We start from the raw sequence: 27,582 nt of genomic DNA on the forward strand, positions 1-27,582 counted from the left end.
GTCAAAACCTGGGCAAGCTTGGACAAGGATCTTTTAAAGTGAAATATGTGGGACCTACCTGGTAAAAAGTTTGCATTTGGGACTGGGTTGCAATGTGTCTGGAGGCTGCTGAAGCCCTGTCAGTGCAGCTAACTCAGCCACCAGGTGCTGTATGAATGTGACATTGGGCATCCCTGTGGCACCCACCCTTCCTGCAGGGCAGTGACCTGCTGTGGCTGCGTGGTGCAGGACAGCCTGGAAAAGCTGGGCACTGGATAGAAAAGATGCATTTTCTGACACACAACAGCAGCCTTGTGCTTTATTTGTTTATTATAAACATATATACTTCTTGTGCTTTGACCCCACCTGGCAACTCAGCCCCTCACAGCCACTCACTCTCCCCGTTGAGGGATGAGGCACAGCATCACACGGCTGAAAGGCAGAAAACTCACAAGTTGAGAAAAAGCCAGTTTAATAGGTAATGCAAAAGCTGGGCATGAAAGCAGAGGAAAGGAATTCATTCAGCACTTCCCATGGGCAGGCAGGTGTTCTGCCATCTCCAAAAAAGCAGGGCTCCACTGTAAGTCACAGTTATTTGGCAAAACAAACACTGTCCCTCTGAACACCCTGCCTCCTTCCTCCTCCTCCCCAGCTTTACACACCGGGCACGGCACCACAGGGTTTGGGACATCCCCTGGGGCAGCTGGGATCTGCTGTCCTGCCTGGTCCCCTCCCAGCTTCTTGTGCACCCCCAGCCTCTTCAGGGCTGGGCTGAGGAGCAGGAAAGGCCTTGGCTCTGGGCAAGCTCTGCTCAACAGGATCTAAAACATCCCTATGTTATCAACATGTTTGTGTTTCCAGCACAGATCCAAAACATAGCCCTATATTGGCTACTGTGGAGAAAATAAACTCTACCCCAGCCAAAAGCAGCACACTAATGTAGCTTGTAGTAAAGTGTTTAATAAAGTACAGTATCAGAAACAATAGTCTATTAGAAAAGCTCAAAAGGTGAATACCGTATATATTGTACTTACTACATTTTCATTTTAGAAGTGAAGGATCCAGCAGAGAGAGAAACAACACAGAAAGGGATTTTTGTCAGTTTTGAAACAGAGATGTACAGTTTGAAAATACCTTTCTCACCAGGAAGAAAGCAAGCACTATGATTTACTAATTATGGCTAAACACACAGCAGTGCATGTCAGGTCCTAATGTGCTCCAAGTGTTCCCTGCAAAATAAGGACTGATCTGTGGTGCAGGCTGGAACTTGCGTCACTTGGTTTGATTTTATTTCGAGTAAGTCACAGCCCTTTAGGAATGCAGGGTGATTCATCAGGCTGGCTGTGTTTCACTGCCTGGTTCTGAAAGGTGTGATATACTGATAGATGTTCATTCCATGTACCATATATTTGAAGCATTCAAGTAATAAGTTTAGTGGGCTTGGGCAGGATGGAAAGTGAATTTAGTTTGAGGACCCGCAGCTGTGATTTCTGTTCTATTTGTCAGAGGCTTGCTCTGTTCTCAGCTACTCATCAGGCTGCTTCAGTTATCTCCATGTGTACCCCCAGGGATGCACAGCAGCAAGCTAAGCACAGAACAAGTCCAAGAACATGCATACTCTGAAATACAATCAGGTCATACCCATTGTTGGGTTTTTGTTTTCCTAAGTTATATCACTGATACTTTGTTCAAGCTATAAAATTTGCAAAACTGAGAGGTTAACAAATATCACCACACACTGTTTGTAATCACTGGTCACTAGTTGATGACATCTGCCCTTTGGTACCAGACTCATGAGAGGATAAAGTAAGAAACTAACTCCCAATGAAAATTGAAATTATTCTTCTATTACTCATCATATTGACAGGAGAAGAAAATTTGGGGTCTTTTTTAATGTAGTCATTGGGGAAGGACAGTTTCTCCTTTTTTGTTTTCTTCAAGTGCACCTAGGTCACTACCACTTCCCCAGCTGTAAAGATCTACGGTTAGTTACCATCCTCCTGATCTCTGTCATAAATCCAAATTTGGGAAAAAGTTTTCTTTTCCCATGTTATGGTCACATAAGAAAGGAAGTCAGAAGCTGTTGCAGAATGCAAATGAGATCTATAGGGACATAAAGAAATTTGGATCTTGGGAACAATAGCAAATAATAATGAACAAGAGAGTTTAGATGAGAACAAATGCACTGATTAAAAGCAACATTAATTCTTTTTTCCTAATTGTTTTCTCTATAGAGTTTCTAAGGGACTATTTGTCAGAGGGAGCTTACATTGATTACATTTTTGAATACAGTTTTTACCTAAAAAAAAATCACCATTAGTGACTGATAGTGCAATTCAATGATTCACATCAGGATGTGTATGAGCAGGCAGTGATGATGTATTTTGTGAATGCTAGAAAACATTCACTGGCTTATGTTTCATCAATTTGCAAGGAGTTATGCTGTTACACCTCAGTGCCATCACATTCACTTAATACTGATTATCAATAATGCTCAGTTGACAATTTACATTTTGCAGGGATTCCAGAGTTTACTTCAGTTAGCTGAGGAACATTGCTCAAATCTCCCCCTCTTCAATCTCCAGCTGTGAGGAAGGAAATGACCCAAGAAGTGACTTAACACAGACCTTTGTGCTGTGCAGGCAGTGCTCTGAGTCAGTATCTCCATTCACTGGCAGGCAAATTCCAACCTCTGCATCAAATATCAATTTTTAACTGTATCAATCTTAGAGATATCCTAAGTTTTTTAAAAAATCAGAGAAAGGATAACGTCAATTATGAATGAAGAATCTGTAAGTAAAGAGTACAGGGCTTTCCTGGAGTTCCTCTACTCAACTGACTGCTGCAGGTGATAGGTCTAAGGCCTTACATCTTCTGGGACTCTGTTTGAAATTTACCTTTCTAAATGCTTCTTTACCGTTGATCTTGCTTCATCAGTTCTTCATACATAAAGTTATCCATGCACTTAAAGATAAAATACCTCATAAACCATTCTTCCAAAACTTTGTTAGTTGAGGAAGAACAATGAAAATGACGTTTTTTTGGTTTTGGGGTTTTTTTATTCTTTGGGAAGTACCAAATTCTCAGCTAATGCTAGCATATATAGGCCAAAAAAAAAAAGTTCTCCAAGATAATACTGCTCAGCACAGAACAGGGGTCAGTAATCAGACTACAGCCTTGATATTCAGAGATACTGAGATGAAATAGATTCTTTAAGTCTTTCTGAAAAGCAGGGCCCATGTTCCTAAAAACATCTCTAGCTGTAAACTTCCCTTTCCATAATGACTTGAATAACTTTCTTTTTTTTCTTTAGAGAAAGCAATTGCTATTTACACTTGTTATCAGGATATTCACATCAGGAATTCAAATAATTATGCATGCACAATCATCAAATGGTGCAAAGAGAATGTTCACACATGCTGAAGAAGAGAATACAGCTCTGTAATATGGAAGGCAATTGTAATGTCAAAGATTTATCAGTTAGCTAAGGACACAACAGTCCAAGTTACAGAATATTGCATAAAGAAATAAAAAAGGATTTAAAAAAAGGTGTTAGTATTTAAAACCAAAATTAATGAATAGAAAATAATATTAAGATTAATGAAAACTTTAATGGGTAAGTTATTTTCAATATTTTATTTTGAGAACTATGAACTATTTTCTAATAATGCCCTTTACATAGTTGCATCTATAGAAAGCTTGTTGAATGAAAGCAAAAAAATATAGCATAAAAAGAAAATTTCCATCAGAAATGATTGGTTTTGCTACAAAATTAACCAAACACAAACAATAAATCAAAGAAAGCATTACAGAAATAGTTACCTTATCAAATAGAAATTCAGTGTCAGAATTTGGTGTTTAGGGTTGATTTGTGAATGTAGGAAAATACAGTATGCAGAAAGTGAATGGAGCACTACAGCTCTTCATTTCTGTCTAGAGTTGTCAGTACAATGTAAACAGAGCATTTCTAATGATATCCTCAAATTAACAGATCAGAAGTCATTGAGCCAGGACTGGGGGAAACTAGACTAGACTTCTACAGGTTTGGCAGCCACTAGCTTTTTACAGGCTGCCATAGATGCGTTTAATGACATCAGCCTCTTCCTTGTCCAGGATGCCCTTGTCCACATAAGCATCAGCTTGCTGATCAATGAAATCTCTCAGCTTTGAAAGATCATAATCTGAAAAACAAGAATTCATTTGCACAATGAGTCATTGCCATTATACTGTTTCACCTAAGAAACAATGTCATTGTAAAGTTTATCCAACCCATGCACTTTATCAAATATGAAGAGAATTCTCTCTGAGTGCAACTTGTGAAAACATTAAACAACCCAAAACAGCTGCACACAGTCTTTTTACACACCACGGTGCTTTTATTATCCAAGAGCAATAATCATCTCTTGCTCTTGATTGATTGCTGCCAAATGCTAAAGCAAGAATATTTTCTGGTCCAGGGATTTGATGTTCTAGTCTGCACAGCAAAAGCTGTTGTGCCCTATAATTTTCACAACTGTCATGGAATCAAAAGAAAGTATTAAATGGACTACTTCCAGTGAAATTGAAATCCCAGTAAAATTCCCACTTACTACCACTGTAGTGGAAAGTCATGAAAGCAACTCCTTGAAAATAGATCAAAATAATATAATTATTTACCTTGATACAGTACCTAATATTCTGGTTTGAAAACTATTGCAGTGAGCAGCCTTTGTGACAGTGTTAGTGTCAGTTTTTGACAATCTTCCACTGTCAATCTGCAACAGTGCTGAAAGATCCTGCCTCCTTTTCCAATAGGTAAGTGCATCTGTGCAGCCTGATTCACATCACATGCATTAAATAGACTTTTCCTATGCTGGAAAACATCACTATTTTCCATGAAAAGAATTCTACTGCAAAGAAATTTGTCAAATAACACAGACAAGTAACCTATTGTATAGTTGTGATTCTGGAAGCAGATTCAGTATATTTACATATAAACACAATAAAGTTTCAGTTACATAATTAGCTGCATAAATGTAATGCTCAATTTGCTAGAATCAGAAGAACATCAATGTTTTAAGGGTTCATACTAAGTAAATGAATTAGTACTTTCATAAGAATGAATACATTCTGAATTTTTCAGTATAAATTACTTATTCCACAGATGGAGCCTTCAGAATAGATTAAAACTGATTTTGCAATGTCCAACATTGTATAACATCACACTGCAATACATGGAAGAACCTTCTTTCAAATTGTGCATTCTTAACAAAATAGACAATAATGAATTTGTGGTTTTTTAGGTTTGAAAAATTGACCAAAATGGGATAGAAATAAAAAGATATTAAGAAGCAAATTGATGCTTGAGATAATTTTTATAAAAGCATAAGGCAATTTCAAATGAGTAATACAGAAAATTGATATTCAACACTCCCCACTCCTGCAGAGGTGTCCTCTCCATATCTGAGGTAGCAGGAATTTTGCCATTTGCTGCACCGAGGTGAGGATTTCCTGTCTGGCCTGTTATTGTTATTACTTAAGAGAATGTAACCTGCTTGTGTCTCCATCCTGTATGAGTAATAGGGACAAATAATAGTGCCAAGCAATTTCATAATTGGGATGAGAGATTTCATTCATGTTGACAGAATGGGAGTCTCCAGTGAGATACCAAGGAATGGAAATGAATGAAGAACAAATACTAAATGGATTTAATATCCACATTTTTCACATTAAAATCTCTGTGCTTATTTTACTTCTAGAATACTGTTTCTAACTCTAAGATTATTATGTGGATATGTGAAGATTTAATTACTAAACATCCTGTGTAGGATTACAACCATTATGATATTATCCAATTCGGGGTAATTTGTATATCTCACAGCAATTTAAATTGGGGTTTTTTTCCTAGAAATTGATAACTGCCAATTTCTGATACTTATTTAGAATCTATTGTAATTAGAAAAATCAGCTTTGGGTGCTGATTCACTGCAACAGCTGCAGCATTACGTGGAGCTGTGAAACAGCTCCAGTAAATGAAGTGAGCTCTTATTTGCATATTCAGATCAAGCCACTTGCCCTTGAAATTAATGATAGGATTTACTTTCATTTCTAAATGGCTGCTGTTAGTGTTATGAAGCTCTGAACTACCTAAACAATCCACACATGCTCTTTGCATTTATGGGTTAAATGCTCAGTTCTGCAATGGTTCTGAGCCTCAAGCCAGGTCTGGGAGATGTGAAGGACAGGCCCATGGAGCCTGTGGGTTGTAAAAAGGCAAAACTAACCTTGGACACAAGAGACAAAGAGCCCAAAATCCAGGCTTTTGGCATGTTTATCTTTAAATCATCCCAGCCACTCAAGCTTACCAGCCTCCTTAATAGGCAATTGATACTTTCAAACTGCAGAAATGCAAATCAACATTTCCAGCATTACTAGTCATTGAATGAATAATATCTACTGAAATTCATACAAAATGAAGGACCCTCAAACATTTGCCTGAAGAAAACCTAAACCTCTTCAAGGATATTTGGTGAGTAAACCAATCCATGAGTAGGGCTGGGAAAGTCTGGCCATTTTAATACATGAATTACTTTGAGAATCGCTTCTGTGCCAGCCTCCAGGTGCCAGCTGGAAGTGGAGAAATGATTGATGAGCACAGCAACACCACCTAATCTTGCACTGAAGAAACACTGCAATGCATTCACGGTTAGATAAGCTTACCCTGACTGTACTTCTTTTAACATCATCCCAGGGGAACTGAATTAGCATTTTACAAAAATAAGGAGTATGGAAAGGTACAATAAAGATGATATATCAGGAGAGTAAGAATACTATTCTAATTTTATCATAACTTACACTCACTTTAAGGCCTATTTCCATTGCCAGAGGACAATAAAGATATTTTAGTGCAAATGAAAATCCATCTACACAGATATATATATATCTTAATGCATTCACAGGCAGATAAAATGCTATTGATCTGCAGTCGTAGCCATTTTCAGACTGCAGCAGTGCAGAAGAAAAGATTACTAGAAAGAGGAGCGAGGGGCTGCTCAGGCAGTATGTGTGATACAGAGATAATCACACATGATGGAGATCTAATTACATCAATGAGTTCATTGCTAAACGGAACAATTAATTAAAATTGGCAGGAAAACTCTCGAGCAAATATGTAGGCCTGCTGCTAACTGCCATGGCTGCCATTGTGTGTGGAAAGGTTTTGAGAGATAGGAATTGTTTTTAACAGTCTTTTCTATTAGAGTTTCTGTACAGAAAAATGAATGTGTTGGGCTGTAGGCATGCACTCATCTCTGAAATGGAATTCATACACACTTCAATTCACAGAGAGGATGGATAGGTTACCCTGGGCTAATCTCATCTCAGACCGCCCTCTGCTTGGCTGGTGCAAGAAGGATCCTTCTTGCCAGGAGTCAGTCATAACCCAGGGATGGAACCCCTGGCTAGGAACCTTCACTTCCAGAGCAGGCAATGGCAGAACACACAGCCATGCAGATAATAGGGATAGGAGGCTGGTTTTATGTCAGAACATGAAGGAAAAAGATGCATGGATAAATAAAGATCTGTGAAAAATAAAGGAGAAATCCTGCTACTGTTCTGTCCCTGCCAGCAGCTCTCACACAGCCCTGCCCCTGAGGAAGAGGCAAATGGTGGGACAGCTGGTGAGCAAACCCTGTGCAGCTGCTTCAGTCCCTTCCACACAGCTTTGCATGTGAGAGCTACAAGTCACTCGAGTTCATTTGGGCTGTAGTCCAACCTATTACAGTGCTACTGACATGAGTTTGTATCTCAACTGTTCCTGGTTGTGGAACAAGACTCGTTGGTATTGGTGCAGGCATGCTAGCCAAATGCACCCTGCTCTAGACATGTCCAGACATTTCAAATGCATCTATCTCACCCACAAAGTCACAACTAAACAACATGATGAGCTAAGAAATGAAGCAGTAGACAAAGCTGACACAGCTACCTGGTGACAGGCAGACCACCATGACTGTGTGGACAGCACATGACCAACTCCCTGCTGGTCAGTCTCTGTGGGTTTTGTGGCCAGTGGTCATTCAACCCAGTATACATTAATCTACCTTAATTCACTATTTATGTTCATTGGCTTAACTTTTACATGACCTGTATTATTTAACTCTAACACCACTAATGATCACTATAATCTAGACAAGCACAGTTTCACTTCACTATTGTTTAAAGTATAACACAATGTTAAGTTACACAACACAATATAAATTACTTGCTTTTTAATGCATATGGTGCCCACCCCAACATCAAGGCCTTTTACTTCATACCTTCATTGTTACCTTGTTTATTGTGTTTTTTCAGCCATTCTATGTTCTTCCTGATTGCTTCCAAATATGCCTCAGATTTCCCTGGAGGAAAGGATGAGAGAGAAATCAGGCACTTACATCAATGATTGATGCAGCTTGCTTAACTGGGTGAAGTTGGTCACAGCAAAGGCAGATTAAAACTATTCTTAGTTTCTCTTTAAAACCTGAGTCCTGTCAAACTCAGTCAGGCAGAATTCCCACAGATGGTTAGCAGGTGTTGCCTGTGCAAGATTAGTCATACACAAACTTAGGATCATGGCTTTTTTTGATCTTTATACGTAACTTTTGGTGGCATCCACAGAAACTGCATATGTGGATTAAAAACAGCCTGGAGCTTTTTGATCATCATAACTGGTCAGCAAAGAAAAAGCTGTTGAGATAGCAAGGAATGACTTAATTAGGGCTGAGAGCTTTCAGTATCAAAACTCCTCCATATAGTAGTACTAGCAGCACACAGCAAGCCTAAAATTGTGATTTTTGGAAAGGCAACTTGAAATATAGTTACTATATATACTGAGAAAAAGGATGTATTAAAATTACCATTATAACTCCTTGTTATAGCTGAAATTTAAATTGATGGCTATTTTTGGACCAGAAAGCATACAGGACAGAATTAGTACAAGGATTACCTAATAAGGCCCCTAAGGAAATATTCCAGCTAATGGATTTTGAATTCTTAACTTGGCTGGAGCTTTATTGATGTAATGTTCTTACGTTTGTCAGGAAAAAAAAACTAGTGTAATTAGTGAATAGAAGATTACTACTGCCAACTATGCATGTCTGCTCCTGTTAGTAAGTGGATACAGTATTAGATACACCCTATCTTTGAGCAGGGAGTGCAGTAACTTTACAGTAAGTTACTCTGTGAAAGAGCAAGGGCATTGAGACATGATGAGACAAAGAACTAAATACTGATCCAATTTAAATTTCTAAAGAGCTATTGGGCTGAAGATAAAGGAAAATAATCTGAACCAAACTGAAAAGACCAATCTTCAAGAGGTGAGCAAAATGTGTTATTTATCACTCACTTCCCATGGGTATTGTGATAACTTTTCTTTTCCGTGAAATCGGACAGCCATCTTGAGCTATTTTCCTCTTCCATGTTGAAATAAATAAGCTGCTGGAAAAAATGCCACCTTCCCTCTGTGAGTGTCTGCACTGCCCACAGAGCTCAGCCAGGTGACCAATGGACTACAATCTACTGCAGTGCTGATTTCTGCAATTCATTACTGAGCAGCCTGAGTGACAAAACTGCATTCCAAAAAGTATGAGTATCAGGCAGCACTGGTGCAAAAGAAGCAATTTGGTTTAACAAACCGATTACAAAACATATATATATATAATTATGCTGGGCCCTTTGCAATAAGAACTCACTGAAAGGTTTCTGCAGCAACAAACATTCTCTTTCAAGAGTTTAGAACAGTAAAGGAGGCATGATGTCCACTGCAGATTTGTTTTCAGATAGAGTAGCTGATTTGCACCCAGGTGACTTCAGCCAGCACAGTGTAATTTAGCATGTGGCATTATTTGTCATGCTGAGGCATGACAAAAATAACTGCACTACCGTGCTACGTTTGCTTAGGGAGACATTAACTTACTGTAATGTTTTCAAAGTTATGTTTAGGTTAATTACTGATAACCTTTAACCTCTAGCAGTGGGAAATGCAAATTGTGTCACTGCACAACTCTTCACTGCCTTTCAGTACCAGCTTGTTCTAACACAAACTATAGAAATCAATGGGCCCGCTCAGATACTGAATATTCTGGCCATCCAATTTCACTGAAAAGCCACAGATGCAAAGAAGCAAAATCTCTCTGCACTACTGCCTCAAACTGTATTTCCTATTGTTCTAAAAGGGTCTGTGAATTCTGTGAATGTCTGCTCAGCAAGGGATGTAGGGTTTTATGTTTAAAACTTGGCAGGTAAGTACACTTCTGAATCAAACTGTTGTGTGCTGACTCCCAGTGACTATAGACTGAAGACACTTATGCTAACACCATGGAGAATCAATACCAAAGAGAGGAAAAGACTCCAATCCCTTGCAGCACACATAGTAGGAAAAGCAATATTCTGTACCTCCAGATTCTTCACTGTTTCCTGCTGCATTTTGTCCTTCATTTTTTGTAGAATCCTTTGAAACCTCATATTCCTTTTCCATTTTAGCTGCTTCTTCCTTCGTACTGTCTGCTTCTTCACTACTCTTGTCTAAAAAATTAACAAAAGCAAAAAATTTTGTATCAAATGTACCAGGAGCATTTCTCAATCACATCAATACAATCTTGGCACGTAAAGCATTTTGACTGCTGTTTGAGGAAGAGCCTCATTGGAGCCTGTCTCAAAGTGGTTTCTAAAGGTCATCTCAACTCTAGACCTCTGGAAAGATGAATGCCTGTTTCTGCTCTCACAAACAATAGCTGAATGCAGGTGACTGCAATGCAAAGGCACATTTCTTTGTGCAGAGAAAAATTCTATGAAATTTGCATTTGCTGCATTCAAAGTTGACAAATAATGCTTTTTCATTATTATTTTAGTATTAACAAGCACTGATACAGCTTGCTTTTGTATATGTGTAGTGTCTGGACTCCAGTGAAGAAAAAGAGAGTGAATATACTTTTCAAAGACTGGACAATTAAGTGAAAATTTCTCTCTTGTTGTGTGCTTAGACAAACAAGCTATGGCTTGGTACAGGTCCTTGAGAGACTGTGGCTTTAACAAACAGTCTGGCTGCTAAAGCAATTAGCATACTTTTAAGTGAATAGGTTGAAAAAAAGTGTTATTCCAGGAACGAAAATGGTAGAGTAAGTACCTGCTGTTAGTTTTGTCCTGGTTTTAGTGGAAGGGTTCTCAAGCTTCTTCTTTGTCTGCTCAGCTATCATTGTATCTAAGTTTTCTAGAAATCAAGGCAAAACAAAACCAAATCCCAGTTATTCTTCAATGGATAAGATGCAGAACCCATACTAAATTCTCCCCAACACCAGTTTGAATGGTAAGTAGAAATCTAAAAGGACAGCCTTCATCCTTGCCGCTGAACAATTAATGCAGAGCCAATGCTAAAAGAACAAGTAGCTATATGGACTATTGACCAACCTTATTTAAAAAAAAATTAACAACTGAATCATGACAATAAGAGTATCAAATAGTGCCAACGTGCATAAAGTCAGTAAAAGTATGCATAATATTCCATATTTCAGTCATGTAATCACAAAATACAGATTACTATCTATAGCAATTTATTCTGATGAAAGCAATGAAAGGCTTTAATTAACTTCACAAAAAATACAAGACCATGAAATATGTGCCTCATCCTGGTGGGAAAGCACTGTCCCAAACTTCCTATGTGTCTCGATTTTATATGGTTGCATTAGAAAAAGGTCTAGTAAAAGGTTTTAAATTATATGTAGATGAAATAAACATGTAAATTGAAGAGATTAAAACCAATACTTTCTAAAGTTGCTGAAGTCAAGCATTTACCTGAAAACCAACTAGACAGCTATAGCCAGGTATACAGCTCTAGAAGACTAGAAAATGTATTTCTATGCAAATTTTAGAGCTGAATTAATCTAATTTGAAAGTAAAAGCACCTCTTCATAAAAGTGGATGTTTCAGATATAAACATTTTATGCTTATGTGGGAAAAAAGTCCTTCTGATACCCCACTTGGTAGATATTCAAAATATAGATCACCATACAACCTGCCATGTTTCCTCAGTCATATTATGGACATGGTATAGAATTTTCCTTCCTTTTATCATCTTTTTAAAGGTTCAGTTAAACATAGATTCAAAATTTCATACATACTATCTTGTTGGTAGGTATTTTTGAGAGACTTAGTTTTGAAATATGTCAAAATTCCTTTTATATAAAGAGCTGAAATATTCAGTGTGCAATATGCAATTGTGGGAACTGTGGCAGAATAGATATAATAAGGCTAATAATATTTAAAATCATATTTTCTGTTTAAGGCCAGTATTTTATTCAACAGCTGGGAGCACTTTTTTCCATTAGAAAGATACTCTGCACTGGAACCTAAGGAGTAATTTTTCAGCAAGCATTTTTCTCTTTGTTGCAGATCACGCAATTGTGCCTCCCATCTGATGAGAAATCATATAATCCTGTCTGCCTGCATCCTCTATATTTTGTTATTTACATAAAATTAAAATGTAAGCAGTATTTGTTGGCACCCTGCCTGATTGCACCCTCTCAATTCTACATCACATCATGGGTTTTTTGTGAATATTTTCATTTGGTACATATTCCTTTAATGTGATTTCTGACCTTGCCCTATATACCCTAAACAAAACAGGTCTGGGCTGTGTTACAAGCTGGATCAGGCATCCTGCTGAAATAAAAAACAAGCTAGAATTATAGTGGTGGTATTGATGCCTCACTAATCACTTGATCCAAAGCTTATTGAAAAGACCATAAACATCCTTTTCAGTTCATCTTAAGATTCCATTTTTCATCCTGAATCAGTACCATACTAGTATTTCAACAGGAATATAAGGATTTCTCTGTTGCAAGAGGCACAGTTTTCAGGATAAGATAACTCAGTTAAGAGCTTTGTAAACTCAAGTGAATAGATTATTCTCCTTCACTAATTAATGCAAATGCAAAAATGTCACTGATTTTGAAGCTTAATCCAGCATATGCTATTAAATTTGGCTTAATTTTAACTCTAAACATGGTATTTTAAAGAATAAAAGTATTTAAAATATTACACATATGTAAATGCATTGATTCATAAGTGCCTTTCATGTTCTTCCTCAAAAGTGTCTGCATTTAGGTAATAAGTTTCTATTAGCAGGAAACAAAAAGACTCCACCATGAGATAGATTTATAACCTGCCAAGACATCTTTAGATCTAAATGCCTGACACTGATATTTCCAAAAGTTTTTCTGTCGATAGACTGTAGTGTTTAAAAGTTGTACACATATCCACATACAGCACGTGCTACTGCAGGCAACGGGATTTATACTCCATTATTTATTCACTTCTATAAATAGCATCAGGAATTGTACAGTTTCTCTGAGTCCTTTGATTTGGGTAAGTTTCATATGAATTCCCTATCACTCCTTTGTGAGTACAGAACTGCTTCTCAGCCCCATGAAGCATAAGAAGGCAATGCTGGCCACTAATGACCTGAGCTTTGCCACTAAAGCCAGACTGAATACAATAACCACTGTGCTCCATTTTCAAAGCTTTGTTTTGTCAGCAGGGATGTGGACCTAATCTAAAACTTGGGAGTTTGGAACTTTCTGTGCTTTCTGACACTGACCCCCAGGAGAACACTGCTTTTGACTTGAGGCCTTGGAGAAAGCTTCCAAATCTGAGTGATGTAGTTAGAATCACTGGTGTGCAGTTAGAATAGAAATGTGTAATTTCACATAGTGAAGGGTTTGGAATTTGGGGTTTTAGATATAGTAGTAGGTATGGCACAAGATGGACATTCTTGGGCGTTTCTGTTTTCTTCTTCCTTCTTCTTCATGCTTTCAGGTAGAAGTTTTTGGCTGGACCCGCAGTGCAGTCACAGGTATTTGGTTATTGGGTCAAAAGTATAAATAATATAGGTGTTAGCTCTTTATTGGACTGTTTAGCTTTAAAAGACCTTGTAACTAGCTAGATTCACCTCCATTTTGCTCGCTTTTATCTGGTAGCTGTAAGTGCTGCAGAACTCTCTGTACTTTAGATAAGATTTAATAAACTACCAAGTCTAAACAAGAAATTCATCTCCTTCATGTCTTAATCCTGACTCTGAGTGAAGGCAGAAGAAAATGAAGACAAGCCACTAATTAGGTGGTGCAGTTAACTCATTGCAGAAAAACTTATAAGACAGGCTTTTTATCAGGCACTACATTTCATTCAGGAGAAGTAGTGAAGTTACCTTGCCAGCTGGATGGCACATCAGCATGGATCTGAATAGTGACAATTGTATTTCCTGAGTGATAAAGTCCATGTTTGAGGGGCTTGTCTGACCTGCCTACATGTGTACCCTAGAGAGAATATTGCCAGATAATCCCAGTTCTTCCTGAACAGAATTTCTTGTCCTTGCTCCGCTTCAAAATCAATGTTTTAACAGCTGGTATTGTTTCAAACCATGTTTGTCCTTGGCCTGTGTGGCTAGGCCAGGGCTGAGCAGTGTTTGCTCTGGGTTGCACTGATGGAGTGAATCATCTGGAGTGAGCTGTGCCTGGCCAGCAGCTAAGCAACCGCGTGTCCTAGTGCAGGTCTAACAAGGATTGATTACTTTTCCGGTGTCGTTTCCTTAGCAACCTAATTTGCACAGAGGAAGAGCTTAGAAAGGTACTGACCTTTCCACAGAGCTGGCCACTTATTTGAAATGGCACTAATTAAAACAACAGGACAATAACTACTGAGCTAATGGAAGTGACCTACGCTGGTAAATAGGTCAATGCCCTGGCGGCAGCTTTCCGAGGAGAGGATAATCTCATCATCCAGGCAGACACCCCATCACAAGATCTGGTTCCTGCCTTGCCTCACTTTCTAACTTGCTCTTTGATCTAGGATGACTCACTGAAGCATTCATGCTGCAGGAGAGCTGCTGTTTTGAGTAGGCTTTCTGAGACATGCTAGGCCCAGTCCTACACACTGATAGATGCTCTTAATTCCACCTGAAAATGCAAATTCCCAGGACTTTTGAAACTCTCAAGTCCTTCAAGTTGGGCATCCAAAAATCTGCATAAAACCAGAATATTTTATCTTTACTCTGGGAGAATGTACTGTGGTAACGCCCTCTAAATCCATGGGAAAAGATGCTACATGGATAACTATTACAAATTAAATTACTTTGTTCTTATTAGAGAGGAAGAAACTAATGTATCCATCTGAGTATTTAATGGAATTGGTAAAGGAAGCCTGACATTGACCTTTCTCAATAGACAGATTCAAGGTGTTTCCAGACTCTTGCAAATTTTCCTTTAAAGTTTTTTTTTCTTCTGCATAATTGTCCTGTACCTGGGAGGCAGTTTCACATTCTATCCTCATCAAATTGACTGAAGCTGAGATTCTATGTCATTGAATTTCCACAGAAAGACCTGCTCTGCTGTTCTGTTTTCATACAGCATTAAAAGACTGTGTTTATTAAAGGAGAAAAGGGATCATCAAGGTACCTGAGATAATTTTTAACGCTAGCTAAAAAATTAGTTTACTTAATGAGTTCATACGCCCCAACTGCTACAGCTGGAAAGCTTTGTGCTGATGACTGCTTGTGTGAGATGTACATATTTCAGGCATTTAAAAACCATGGTTCTTCTAGGGCTTTTCTGTCCCCTGCAGTAGATGATCCTTAAGAGTTTGCAAGGCCATTTTCCATCTGTGAAAAATCTCTGGACATCTCAGCATTTGCTTGGGACTATTCTACATTAAGAGCATATCTGATTAATTGTTTGGACAAATGCATGTCCAAGAACTGTCAATATCCATTGGATTTTCCCCAGTGTAGCCAAAAGCAGAGTTTGACCTTTGGTCAGCTATAGCTGTATCAAGCATATGTCACATAAACTACTAAAACTGTGATGAACAAGAGAAATCCCTCCATTGTGGAATTACAGATGGGTCTCAGCCTTGCAAATCTCCTGCTGCTCTCTAACTTCCTGCCTTACGTGTCAAGATATGGAATTTTCTTTCTGAATTTTCCTGTTTGACTGATATGTCATGATGGAGTGTCTGAAGGCCAATGCTGCCATGAGGAGTGATGTGTCAGGTGACAAATGCCAGGTCATGGCATCACTTGTAATGGGATTACAGGTGAGACGTCAGAGTGATTTGAAATTAGGACAGCAACAGTATCACTTGGCAATCAGGTTAAAAGCAACTCCAAAAGTAAAACACAATTAAATAGATGTGCTTTGAGGTAAACATAGCTCTGACCAAGTCTTATTTGTCACTCTTATTAAATTTCCTACCTCACAGATTATTTCTCAGATTTATCCTTTTAATATTCTACAAGCATTTCTTTTGCACTACTGCAGGTCTCTTAGAGCTGAGTGGTGCAGTCCTTTGCTAATCCTTTCCCATCCTGGAGCTGCTCTGTGGCCTGTGCACACATTTTATGTGTTTTCACAGCATGCCCTTTACAAGGATGATGGCTTGGGACTGAAGCAGCACAGAGCTGCCTCTCCTGCAGGAGTGGGATGGAGTTTTAAACGTTCAGTGAGTGACACCTTCTTTACCCCACACCCACATAATTATCTCAAATCACAACTCTCAGTCTCAATGCTCAACTGTCAACAGAGAGGCACTGAATTCAGAAAGTGGAGGGGGGCTTATGGAGCTATTAAATACAGTGAGAAAAAAATAAAAGTATTGCCCTTCTTTAGAAACACAAACCACTTGGGAGGATGTAAAACCTAGATTTTCAGGAACCAAACAATATATTTGTCAAATAAGATATTATGAGAAGATGGGGATTTCCATCCAATTGGGAAAGCATAGAAGAGGCAGTGAAGGGAAATGGAAGAAGAGGCAAACTATTTGCGAGAAATAACTGCACATTTAAACGGTAGATAGTGCTAAGCAAAGGAATGAACTGTAAAGTATTTGTTTGGATTCTTGAACACATGATTTGACAGTCATGTACTGTGGTGGGAAAAGCAATTAGTGATAGTAAAACTCCTGGATCTCTCCCAAAACATATCTGAGAATATTCAGATCTGAGAAGATTCAGAACTTGTGGGTATTGAAAATACTATGCCCTCACACACAATGTCACCCTCAGGTGATGCCCAGTTTCCTGTAGTGTGTAGTGCTCCTGGTTCTCGAGAACTGTGAGGTCACAGACTTTTCACAACATAGCCACCCATTTGTTTTATTATGCAGTGAGAGTCTGAATGGGGAAAAATAGGAGATAAGATCTAAGTAATGGAGAAAACCCCACATTCATGTGTTTGTTTAAATGCAGAAGTAGCAGGGGACAGACATGGAGAATGTTACAGAAAGAACAGCTACAAAGGTGCAGTGGGGTCTGCAATCAATATACTTCCTAGATTCCAGTCTTGCCTGAGATCTTCGCACACTCCGTCTCCACATCATTTTATCTTATCTCCATGCAAATTCATCTTGGGTTTAACTATTTGCATATAATTTACATAATCACTGCTGCTCCTCAGTACTCACCCCACTCTCACCATCTGAGGTGTCTCTGATTTCTACTTTTTAGATACAGTACAGTATACTGGCATCTGTGTGACCTTAGTTCTCAGATAAAAAATAAATAGCAGAGAAAAGAGCTGCCTGAAATTAATTAACTCCCACTGGCAGCTGTATGCATCATTCACATGATAAGTACTGGGTAAGGAAAATAACCAAAAAGGGAAATTAATATAGGGAAAATTTGTTAAATAAGTTAATGTTTATGAAGAAAATCTACAGTATCAACTAAGAGACCTTTGGAAAAAAAGGATTTTTAAAAAGAAAAAGATGGTATTATGCATGAATGGTCCCTGTATGAAATATTGTCAGTGCCCTTCATGGCCCAGGTCAAAATGAACAAAAGGTCCACAAGACACTGTCCATATTCCACTTGTAGCCTCTGGCTCTGCCTTAGCCACACCTTCCCTCACTCTCTGAAATCACAGTCTGCATCAGGGAGCATCAGCTTAGGGTCACAGCGAGGAGAGGAAAGATGATGCCAGTGTGGGCTGTGATCTGCACTTCACCTCACACTCTTGGCTCTCTGCCTGCTCTTGGCTAACTAAAGAAATATCAGAATTAGATCTTTGGCCTGCAGCATCTGTGCTGATGAGAACTTCAGGCCTTAGTCACATTATTCAAACAAGTTCTCCTCTCCCAGGAAAAGGCCAGATTGTGTCTGCTGTGCACTGGCCTACAATGGGAAAATCACAGAGCTTTGGCTTAATCAGAAGTGGAGCTATGGAGGTACCAAGAATGATTAGGAGAGGCACAACAGCTATTTCATATTCCTTAGCGTGGAAAGGCTAATGAGGGACATGTCAAAAATCAACACTGGAGCAATAGTTCCCCATGAACAATCCATCTCCAGTTGCTTGTGTGTCCTGCAGCTTGGTCTTCTTCTCTGTTGTCCATGAAGAACAAGTGATATGAGGGTGGAAAAGTAAACAGAGACATCTGTTCATGCCCATTTCTAACTAACACAGTCTCCTACTCAGTCACGGGGACAGTGTGGATTCTGACAATGAGTCAGAGCCAAAGGGAGAAGGTGTGAGAGGTGGCTTTGGTTTGGTCTGTGGAAGAAGGCAGCTGTGACTCAAACATTGCACACGGATCAGCTGGAATGATTTCTCTATTTCCTTCCTAAATAAAGGGGGGTTTGCTCCTCAACCAGTCTGCTGTGGGCTGTGGGTTCTCCTCTGTGGCTCCAGTAGTCTAAATGCTTTACCACAAGGAGATAAAAAGTGGGATCCCCTTCAGAGAGAGCAAAGCTACAGAGTTCTTAATTTTCTTCCCAGTCCTTTGCCCCTTTATTTTCTCCAGCTGTGGAAGATACAGTGCTATATGTGCTTGTCAATAAATGAGAACTCCACACAAGGCTACAATGTGCAAATAACTAATCTGCATTTTCAGGGTAATAGGTCACTGGGTAACATATCTTTCACTTGGTTGGGGTGGCAATGGATAAATTTGCAACAAATCTACTCTTGTGAGCAGCACACAGCAGGAAGATGTAAGCAATCTACCATGTAAAAAGGATTCATATATACACACTGGAGCCGTTTAAGAATTTTCTGTCATCTCTGAAAGCTGTATCTGTTATGGCCCCATGTCTCTAATTGAAAATATTTCCTAGAATGGTTCTAAAAGTCACGCATTATTTTGGTCTTATTAGGGGGAGATGATTTGCAACTGTACCTGAACAAACTGGCAGAAACCATTTTTTTCCTAAGCTGACAACAATATTATTAGAATAAATCTATTATGAAACTATAGTTTGCTTTACATAATTACTAAAATAGAGCTTTTATCAAGATAGTAGTGGACTGATATGCTTTCATTTTAAAACTAGCTAGATAGCCTGTCACATGCAGATAAAGTCACTTGTCATACAAAAAATTCTTTGTGTGGTGTAGATGAAGCTTTTCCTTAATATTTATCTGGTCTGTGATAGATAGCTTTGGTGGAAAAGCTATCAGAGTGAATCTCCACCATTACGTTACTCAACAGACAGAAGGAAAATGAAGAAAAGTGTGATATTACTCACAAACTAATATTTAAACAGTACAGGTATCTGTGCAATGAATGCCTTGTTGTGCTCTGCTGAAATCAAAGTGAGTTTTACTATTGGCTCAAACAGTTCTTTTTCTTTTGAAGCACTCAGCACTGTGAAGGATATTGTCCTTTCAGTTGTGCATGGAGAATCGGACATTTATGCATCAGTATCAGCTATTTATGCAATATAAATGTTATTAATGGCATGAATAATGAAATATTTTATGCTGAATCAGTCATAACTTATCTGAAAGCCTCTTGCTGCTTTCCTCTGGTCACTACGTGGAAGTGTTCCAACACTTCCATTCCTCTCTGTCACTGCACCCTTGCCAACAGCAACATCATTTCAGTAACTGTCCCAAGCCCTTCCCAAAACAGCCTGTTCAGGGAGAGCAGCCTGTGTCTCTGGCAGGCTGGGGCAAGCAAGAGGAGTTCAGCTGTTTGGGCAGCATTTGCTGGATGCTGCCAATAAACCCAAAGGTGTGTAAGTTAATACCACAGTTGGATTCACAAGCCACCTGTGCTCCTGAGATCCTGTGTCATCATTTACTACCTTATTCTTTCTGTAACAAACAATGTTTGTCCATTCTTTTAATGGCAAAAATGATTTTAAAGCAGCTTTCAATTTCAGAGAGCAGGTGATCTTTCTAGAAAGATTTCTGAAAGCCTTTGGACAGACTAGGAACATATAATGAGGCTTTCACTCCACAGAAGAATTTGCTTCCTGTAACAGCATTCATAGCTAAGAAAGTAAAGAGTGACAGAAAATTGTGGTATTTTGCCACAGCAGGATAATTATCAAATAAGGTGCACCTCAGCTGAACACACATTTTCTATCAGTTTGTTACAGGCTTTCTTTAATGCTTCTAGGCAGACATTACTTTTTCTTCTGATTCATATATATGAATACTCTGGTTTGGGCTTTTTGTATTCTGTTACAGATTACATTTAGCATATGGAAAGCTTTTAAATATGTATTACATAATATTGAATATATGTATTAAAAAACAAACTTATTCCTTGTGTTTCCATGTATGTGCATTTGTGCCTTTCTTGCACCACACTGCAGCCAGACACTTTGTAACTTAAAGCTAAATCTAATAACATCAGTCACTGCTGCAGCAAAATACTTTCCCCTGGAGTAAGAGACAATGATGATGACATAATTCTGTGGTTTCCAAATCCCAAGCCAGCTGTTACTGGTATATGCATTCAAATTCACTGTCTCTGCACCCCTGTGACAGGCAAAAAAGCTGCACCTTGTGACTTGATTCAGTAAATGATTTATTATTTTGAATGTATAATTCAGAGGCATAGCTTACGCATGGTTTCAGTCACGGAGTGGGGAAAATTAATTTAGGCAGTTTCCTACTGTAATAAAATGGAGAGAGGATGTAATTCATCTGCACAGACCCAATAGGTATTTTCCACCAAGTAGCACAGAATCAGCTCACTGATTATAGACTGAGGAAACAACAAAAAGCTGCCAATTTTTTACACTGATTCTTCTCTCTGACAGATATTCATACTAATTCCTTTATCTGATATAAATAAGCACAGCTGTGTATCAATCCCCTAATCCAAACTGCACCAAGATACACAGTACCTATCCAGCTATTACAGACTATAGAACTTTCAGTCGAATAAGGGTGGCAATAAAACTGCTGCCATGCTTAAGGATAGTGCAAGAAGCTAACATGCTCCTGTGGATGCTCTTCCTCAGTACTTGAGAGTATTAGCTCAATAAATGAAGGTCAGCTTTAAAGCAATTTTTCAACAGCAAATCTAAAAAAAGAATACCACAGAAGGAACCTGAGAATCTATGAGAAAGCTTTTTCCACTACAGTAAGTTGCTTTCATGGAGCATAAAATCCATCTCTGCATAAATTACTCATTTGCAAGGCGGAGTCTGGATACATCAGCTGATAGTCTTACTTTAAATCCAGACTAAATCAGACCTCTCAAACTCTTAACCTAATCCTTGCCTTCTGTACTATGTCATCATGGCAATTTGTTTCCAGGGTTACTGTATCTATTTGCTCAAACAAAAGCCAATGTGAACAACTGCCCTGAATTTTAGCAGGATGTATTCCTAGTGTAATTCCATTATCTGCATGGTCTTGCACCAGGGATGAATTTAGCCTATTAAGTTTTGGCAATATCTGATCAAGCCATAGTATCATCATTTCTAGAATGACACTGAAATCACTATGCTTAAATCAACCATTTCTTTATGTGCATCTTTCTTTAAATACACTGGCAGATAGAGAAATAAAGAGTGGACTGGGGCATAAGTTGTTCAAATATTTCAAAATTCAAGGAGATTTCTTACAGCAAATAAAGGGATAGCCTTGATCAGATACATCATGAATTCTTTAGAGAGGAGGTGCAACCGTGCATTGAATGTGAGTCATGATTCACTGGACCTTTTGTAGGCAAGTAATTAATAATCAATCTATACAGTTACAATTGCATCCATCAAGTATCTGCAACGTAGAAAGACCATTGCCAATCCTCTCTCTGTGACAAGCTGAATATTATGAGGCTGAGAAATTGCCCTGATGCAAACAAAAACTTTTCAGACTAATCCAAACCAGAAATACTTCAGAAAAATGAAAGGGTTGTGCAGAGCTCGTACAGATGAGCCCTTCTGTAGGTCAGCTTGTTTAACTAGACAGGCTGCCTAAAATGAATGGAAGAGAGTTTGTCAAAGCCAGGTAAGGTGTGTGAGACACAAACCAGGCCATTCCAAATTCCCTCTTCAGGAAATGGTAAGGATTTTACAAAACCTACATAGCCACAGACTCTAAAATGGATCCAGGAAAGAGTGCTTAAAAATCTACTGCTGTGCCAACATTTGACACTCTTCACGGGTGGAAGGAGTTTTACTTGGTAGACAGCCTTAGCAGTAGGTCCCATCTAGTCCAGCTACCTATGGTGACAGATTAAAGGAGCTGAAGTGCTGGATTATTTTTGGGAAATGCAGGTACCTAATACACTTTAATAGAGGAGAAAAAATCCAAATTTCCCCTGACATAAAGTCATTGAAATAAATAGTGCTTCACAGATGTGAAAGTGTAATAATACTCTAAATGCATATCTGATAAATTACCTTTCCTTCATTAGAAGGATGCATTAAAGCAGTATGGAATTGAACATTGAACATGTAGGGAATGATCAATCATTTGGAAGTGTAGCTTTAGCATTTTCAATGAACAAATCTGAAACAGGTTTCATAAGAGCAAGGAAGATGAGAAGGTGATTATCACTGTTGGTAGAGGAAGAACACACCATTAAAAACAGTTGTATAAAGTATATACTCTCACCAAGATAGGAAACTCCTTCTTCTGGTGTGATTGTTCCATATTTAACCATCATCTTCACAAAATCAATCAGGGTTTTCATGATAGTTATCAAGGTCTCTTTCTCTTTTGTCTCTGTCTCTGTGTGAGGGGATGAAGCAAAACTAGTCAGACTTCAGGCAGCATGGGAAAAGTGTTCTGCAAACTGCGCAAACTTCATGCATAAAGAATGACCTACTCATTAAAAGAGAAAATGCTGTGCTGGATTAGCAATGAGAACTTATACGTTTCTTTTTAAACTGTTTCTGCAAAGTACAGCTGAATATACTTCAAATCAGGGGCTCGTTCCTCTTTATAGCTTTTTGTCTTGAGGGGCTGTGTCATGGAAGGCCAATGGTATTAATTCCATTTTACAGCTGAGGACACTAAGCACACAAAGATGGAGTGATCTGATGGCTTAAGTTGATGGTTAGAGGGCAGATATAGGTAGTTTTCTACAGTCTGTAATTTTTCTTTTATTTGTTTATGAACTATTTAGTAGATCAGTCTGGCTCTGTATGAGATATCCTTTCTCCTACAAGATCCATGAGTCCAATGACAAAAATACAAAGTGTACCAAACAAGATTGTTTCTGTGCACAAGTCCATGACTTGCATACTGGGACAACATAGCATAATGTGGCTGGGAGGATCATGACTTCAGAACAGGATACAAAAAAAAATTATAAAAAGAATCAGTTTTTGCCCACACTTACCTGCTTCTTAGCTTTTCTTTCCCCACTGTCTTTATGTGCTGAACAATATTACTGCTATTTCTGCATTAGCAGTGTAAAACTCCCCCATCACAGTCACACAAGCTCTCCCCACTTCCCAGGCTGTCGCTGCAGGACCCAACAGAGCCAGGGGCACTGTCAGTCAGGGACAGTCAGAAACATATTCCCAACCTTGGCAGAGGGCCAGCCATTCTGGAGAGCTGCTGAACAGGCTTTTTATTGCTGCCTGCAATTTAACAGACAGCTGTAGGAGCCTCTCCTCCAGCTGGATACAACCTGACAGGTGAACACATAAAGCAGGAGATGTGCAGCCAGTGGACCTGGTTCTGTTTGCTTGATAACCTATTAAAACCAACATGCCTGCCTGCATTGTGAGTAGAAAAAGGAGAAGAACTAGCATGCAGAATTTCCATGGGAAAATGAAAAAGAACAGGAAGAAGAATATAATGTTTGTAGATTGAAATCGAGCAAAATGCACCCTCAGGTTTTTCAACTCTCCATTCAGGTGCATATGGGGACAATTTGAAGCAATGTTAACGCTCCTGCAGGACAAGAGATCTACAAAATGCCACCCTCCTCCTCATCCCTCCAAAAGTTAGAGTGTGTGTGGCTGCAGAGAGTGGGTGTGTGTAGAGGGTGCTGACACAGGGCTGTGGCAAAGAGCCACAATCTTGCCTGCAATAACTGGAAGGCAGTGATGTCCAGCACCGGAATAGTAAGAGACGTGCAGGGCTTTCACTGCAATAAACAGCAAACCTGTGGTTTGTGGAAAAGCTTGGACTCATTTACTGGTACCATCACTGTGAGGATTCTACTGTGGCTTACTCGTATCTCTGTTGGCTTAGGAGACATGGATGTTACTGGAAAGATCTCTGGGGAAAACCATTTGCCAGTTTTTCATCATATCCTTACGGGAATGAAAAGAATTCAGGACTCCTGAATCACACAGCATAAGATGGGAAGGGCTGTCTAGGTCACACTCTTAGCAGCTCTGAGTGCTGTTCCTGCCAGTGTTTTGCCATCAAAATCACTTATCAAATTAGTTTCTGCTAGATATCTTACAGAACATTTTCAAAGCACATGGTCTCTTGCAACTAGGAAAGTTGTGGGGAAGAGAAAAGAGCAGGAGAAAAAGAATCTCAGTTTTTAAAGTTTTTTCCTAAATATTTCTGCAACCACATGACGAGCTCACCTGAGTTAAGACTTTTTAATAATGCATAAAAATTTGGAAAATATTGGAGGTCTTCAAAATTATCTTCAGAAGGCAGCTCATTTCTTCTTTCCAACACATTAGATGATGACCATGTGTTATCCAGTGTATCATCAACTTCTCCATTAATGAAACTATCCTGATCAGATTTGCTTGGTGTCTCCACATAAGACATAATAATAAAAAAAAAAATCTTTAAGCACATTGCTTTTGGTGTTAGAGTTAATAGAGCAAAAATTTCTATCAACCTCATGTCAACATTGTCCTAATTGCATGGTGAAGACTATACTATTTTCTCAAAGTTATTTCAATTCAAAATCTTAAATTTTAAAGTAACTCGTGATTATTTTTTCTATCAGACAGAATTTCTTTAAGAACACCTCTTGTTTCCAGATTGAACCAACAATTCCCTAAATAACACAGTACTAGTACCATTTGGCAAGCAAGATAAAATTATTAGCTTAGAAATTACCATTCTTTCCTGTTGCTTTTCTTTCGTATCACTGTCTGCTCTGCTTGCAGGGTAATCAAAATCCTCCGACTCTTTCTCACGATCCTTTGCTTCATTTGCAATTAGCTGTTGTAAAACCTCTGCTACTTCATCTTCCAGGGTATAGGCCTGACTCTCTGTGATCTGTTAAAATATTTGTGCAGAGTACTTTTAAGATACTGTGCTTTTTCTAGATCAAACATCAATATGAAACCTATATCCATATGAAAATAGGTTGCTATAAATATGTTTGTTTCAAAGCCAAGCACAGCCAAACTAGGTGCAATACCTGTGTGTGCATACATCCAGACATGTAAACATGTCTACATTTATACACTCATATACACATATACATAGAAATACACAGAAAATACGTGTGTACACATAAACCCCACACATTCACACATGCAAACTTCAAACCAAACCTCTCTAGGACTTAACACAGAGGAGATGGAGCTGCAAGTGTGGCATCTCCCTGTATGTGTCCATGTGTGTGTATATAGAAATACATATGCTCTCCAACACATCTATGCACAATTGAATAATTACAACAGAATCATTAAAATATTTTTTCTTTGCTTTGTAACAGCTGTCACTTGAATAAGAACTCTCCCATTCAGCTGTCCCACAGCTCCCTCTGTAATCAGTGGGGTGCAATACCCAACTGCAAAATCTAGTGCTCAAAAGCTAAGGTGAGTATTTTAGGATAAAAGGATCCCAAGTGGCAATGGCTAAAGCCATTGAGACATCCAGAGGTCACAGACAAATCCAGCCTTCCTAAAAATCAGTAATGTAATATATCCTCAACTAGCCAGCAACAGTATGTGTTTGCTGATGACACTAATTAGCATTTGGTGGACAGGAATGAACTCAGACCTTTCTCCCTTAAGTATAGAAAAGAAACTATTATTAGAAAAGCACTCAGTAAAAAACAAAGACAAATTAAAGGAAAAAGGAGGGCAGACATGGGAGGAGTACAATCAGTGAATGTTTTTTCAACATCAGAAACATTCTGCAGTTTGCCCTATTTTGCTGCAAAGACATCACAGGAACAACAATGTTATTCCAGAGCTTAACCAGCAAGTCCAAACAGCTCTAGAAATTTGCTTAGACCCTGAGCCCCACTTGCTTCAGACCACGTGTGCATCTGAATTGTTTTCTGAAAGAGCATTAATCCAATCCAAAAAACAGTTAAATGATACCAAGATACTTACTAGCCCCAGATTTAGAAGTTTTGAAACAATCTTGTCAAACACTCCTCTGTCATTTTCCTCATAAATTCTTGCAGCAATTTTTTGAACAATGTCTTCAGCAGTCAAAGGAGTGCCATCTAATTGATGGAGGCCATCTGGATCGTCTGAAAGGATTACAGTCTTACTGTGTCAGTCGTACTGTGTGCTGACCATCCGAACTCATTCAGATTAAGCATCTCATAAAAAATATCTGCCCACATCTTTTTCTCTTCAGAACAAAACTGCATTTTTAGACACATTAGGAATATACTTTGACACACACTTTGCAAGTTATTAAATCAGCCACAGGGAAAAGTTCTTTGTGTCAATTTTCCACATCTGAAAAATGTCTTTTTAACTGGCTCTTCTGAAAAAGCAGAGATGAACTTTAGGAGCTTACTCTCCTGTTTATAGAAATCATTGGTAGAATTTCCATACCCATTTATTTCTGGTATCTGCTTTCATTGTATGGCCACTTAGATCAAAACAGTTCATGACAAATGATACACAGTCTTGCTTGAATTTAAGCAAATTAACTTTCAATTATGTAATTGTTCCTATGGCAAATAATACCATCATGACAAGGGGAAAGGGAATACAATGGGTGAGCTTTGGTCTGTGATCAGCATACTTTGATATAATTAAAAATATCCTGAGCTAAATGCTGCTTACAATTCTCAGAAGACTCACTTAAACTACAAGTCAATTAGCTACTCCTGTAGCAAAGGCAAGTATCCTTTGGTAATTTCTTCTCCGTTTGTGATTATGAGAATTATCTAAAACAGCACATAGTATTTGGAATAAATATATGTGACTTAGCTGCATATAGAAGTGTTTCTTCCTCACAAACCAGAATAAATATACTTTCATTCAAAAATATGTCCCATTTTCCTTCCATCCAATCTAAATTGCTAAAAAACTCTACAAATTACACAATTGACTTTTCTCCATGGAAGTCTGTTAAAATCAAGAGCAATTCTTTTGTACTGTGTTTCAAAAATCTAACTGTAATAAAATAAGCTTCCACAACTAGAAAAAACAAATAGAGCTCATGTTTAGTG

The 27,582-nt window shown here is 38.5% G+C and overlaps 1 protein-coding gene across 2 annotated transcripts in view; it reads right to left on the reverse strand.

Moving 5' to 3' along the window:
* Positions 1-919: 919 nt before the first annotated feature.
* SCG3 (secretogranin III) overlaps positions 920-27,582 on the reverse strand; it is a 28,663-nt gene continuing 2,000 nt past the window's right edge. Inside the window, exons 5-12 of one of the 2 annotated variants that reach the window (XM_014874124.2) lie at positions 26,504-26,646; positions 25,272-25,433; positions 24,782-24,959; positions 22,842-22,958; positions 11,120-11,203; positions 10,390-10,518; positions 8,274-8,354; positions 920-4,160 (exon numbers count right to left, since the gene is read on the reverse strand). In XM_014874124.2, the coding sequence (XP_014729610.1) occupies positions 4,042-4,160; positions 8,274-8,354; positions 10,390-10,518; positions 11,120-11,203; positions 22,842-22,958; positions 24,782-24,959; positions 25,272-25,433; positions 26,504-26,646 (1,013 nt within the window). In that variant the 3' untranslated portion in view covers positions 920-4,041. The remainder of the gene's footprint in view (positions 4,161-8,273; positions 8,355-10,389; positions 10,519-11,119; positions 11,204-22,841; positions 22,959-24,781; positions 24,960-25,271; positions 25,434-26,503; positions 26,647-27,582) is intronic. The other variant, XM_014874126.2, reaches the window with a different exon arrangement.

This window comes from Sturnus vulgaris, chromosome 13 (genome assembly GCF_052056855.1).
Source record: "Sturnus vulgaris isolate bStuVul1 chromosome 13, bStuVul1.hap1, whole genome shotgun sequence".
Classification (NCBI taxonomy): domain Eukaryota; kingdom Metazoa; phylum Chordata; class Aves; order Passeriformes; family Sturnidae; genus Sturnus; species Sturnus vulgaris.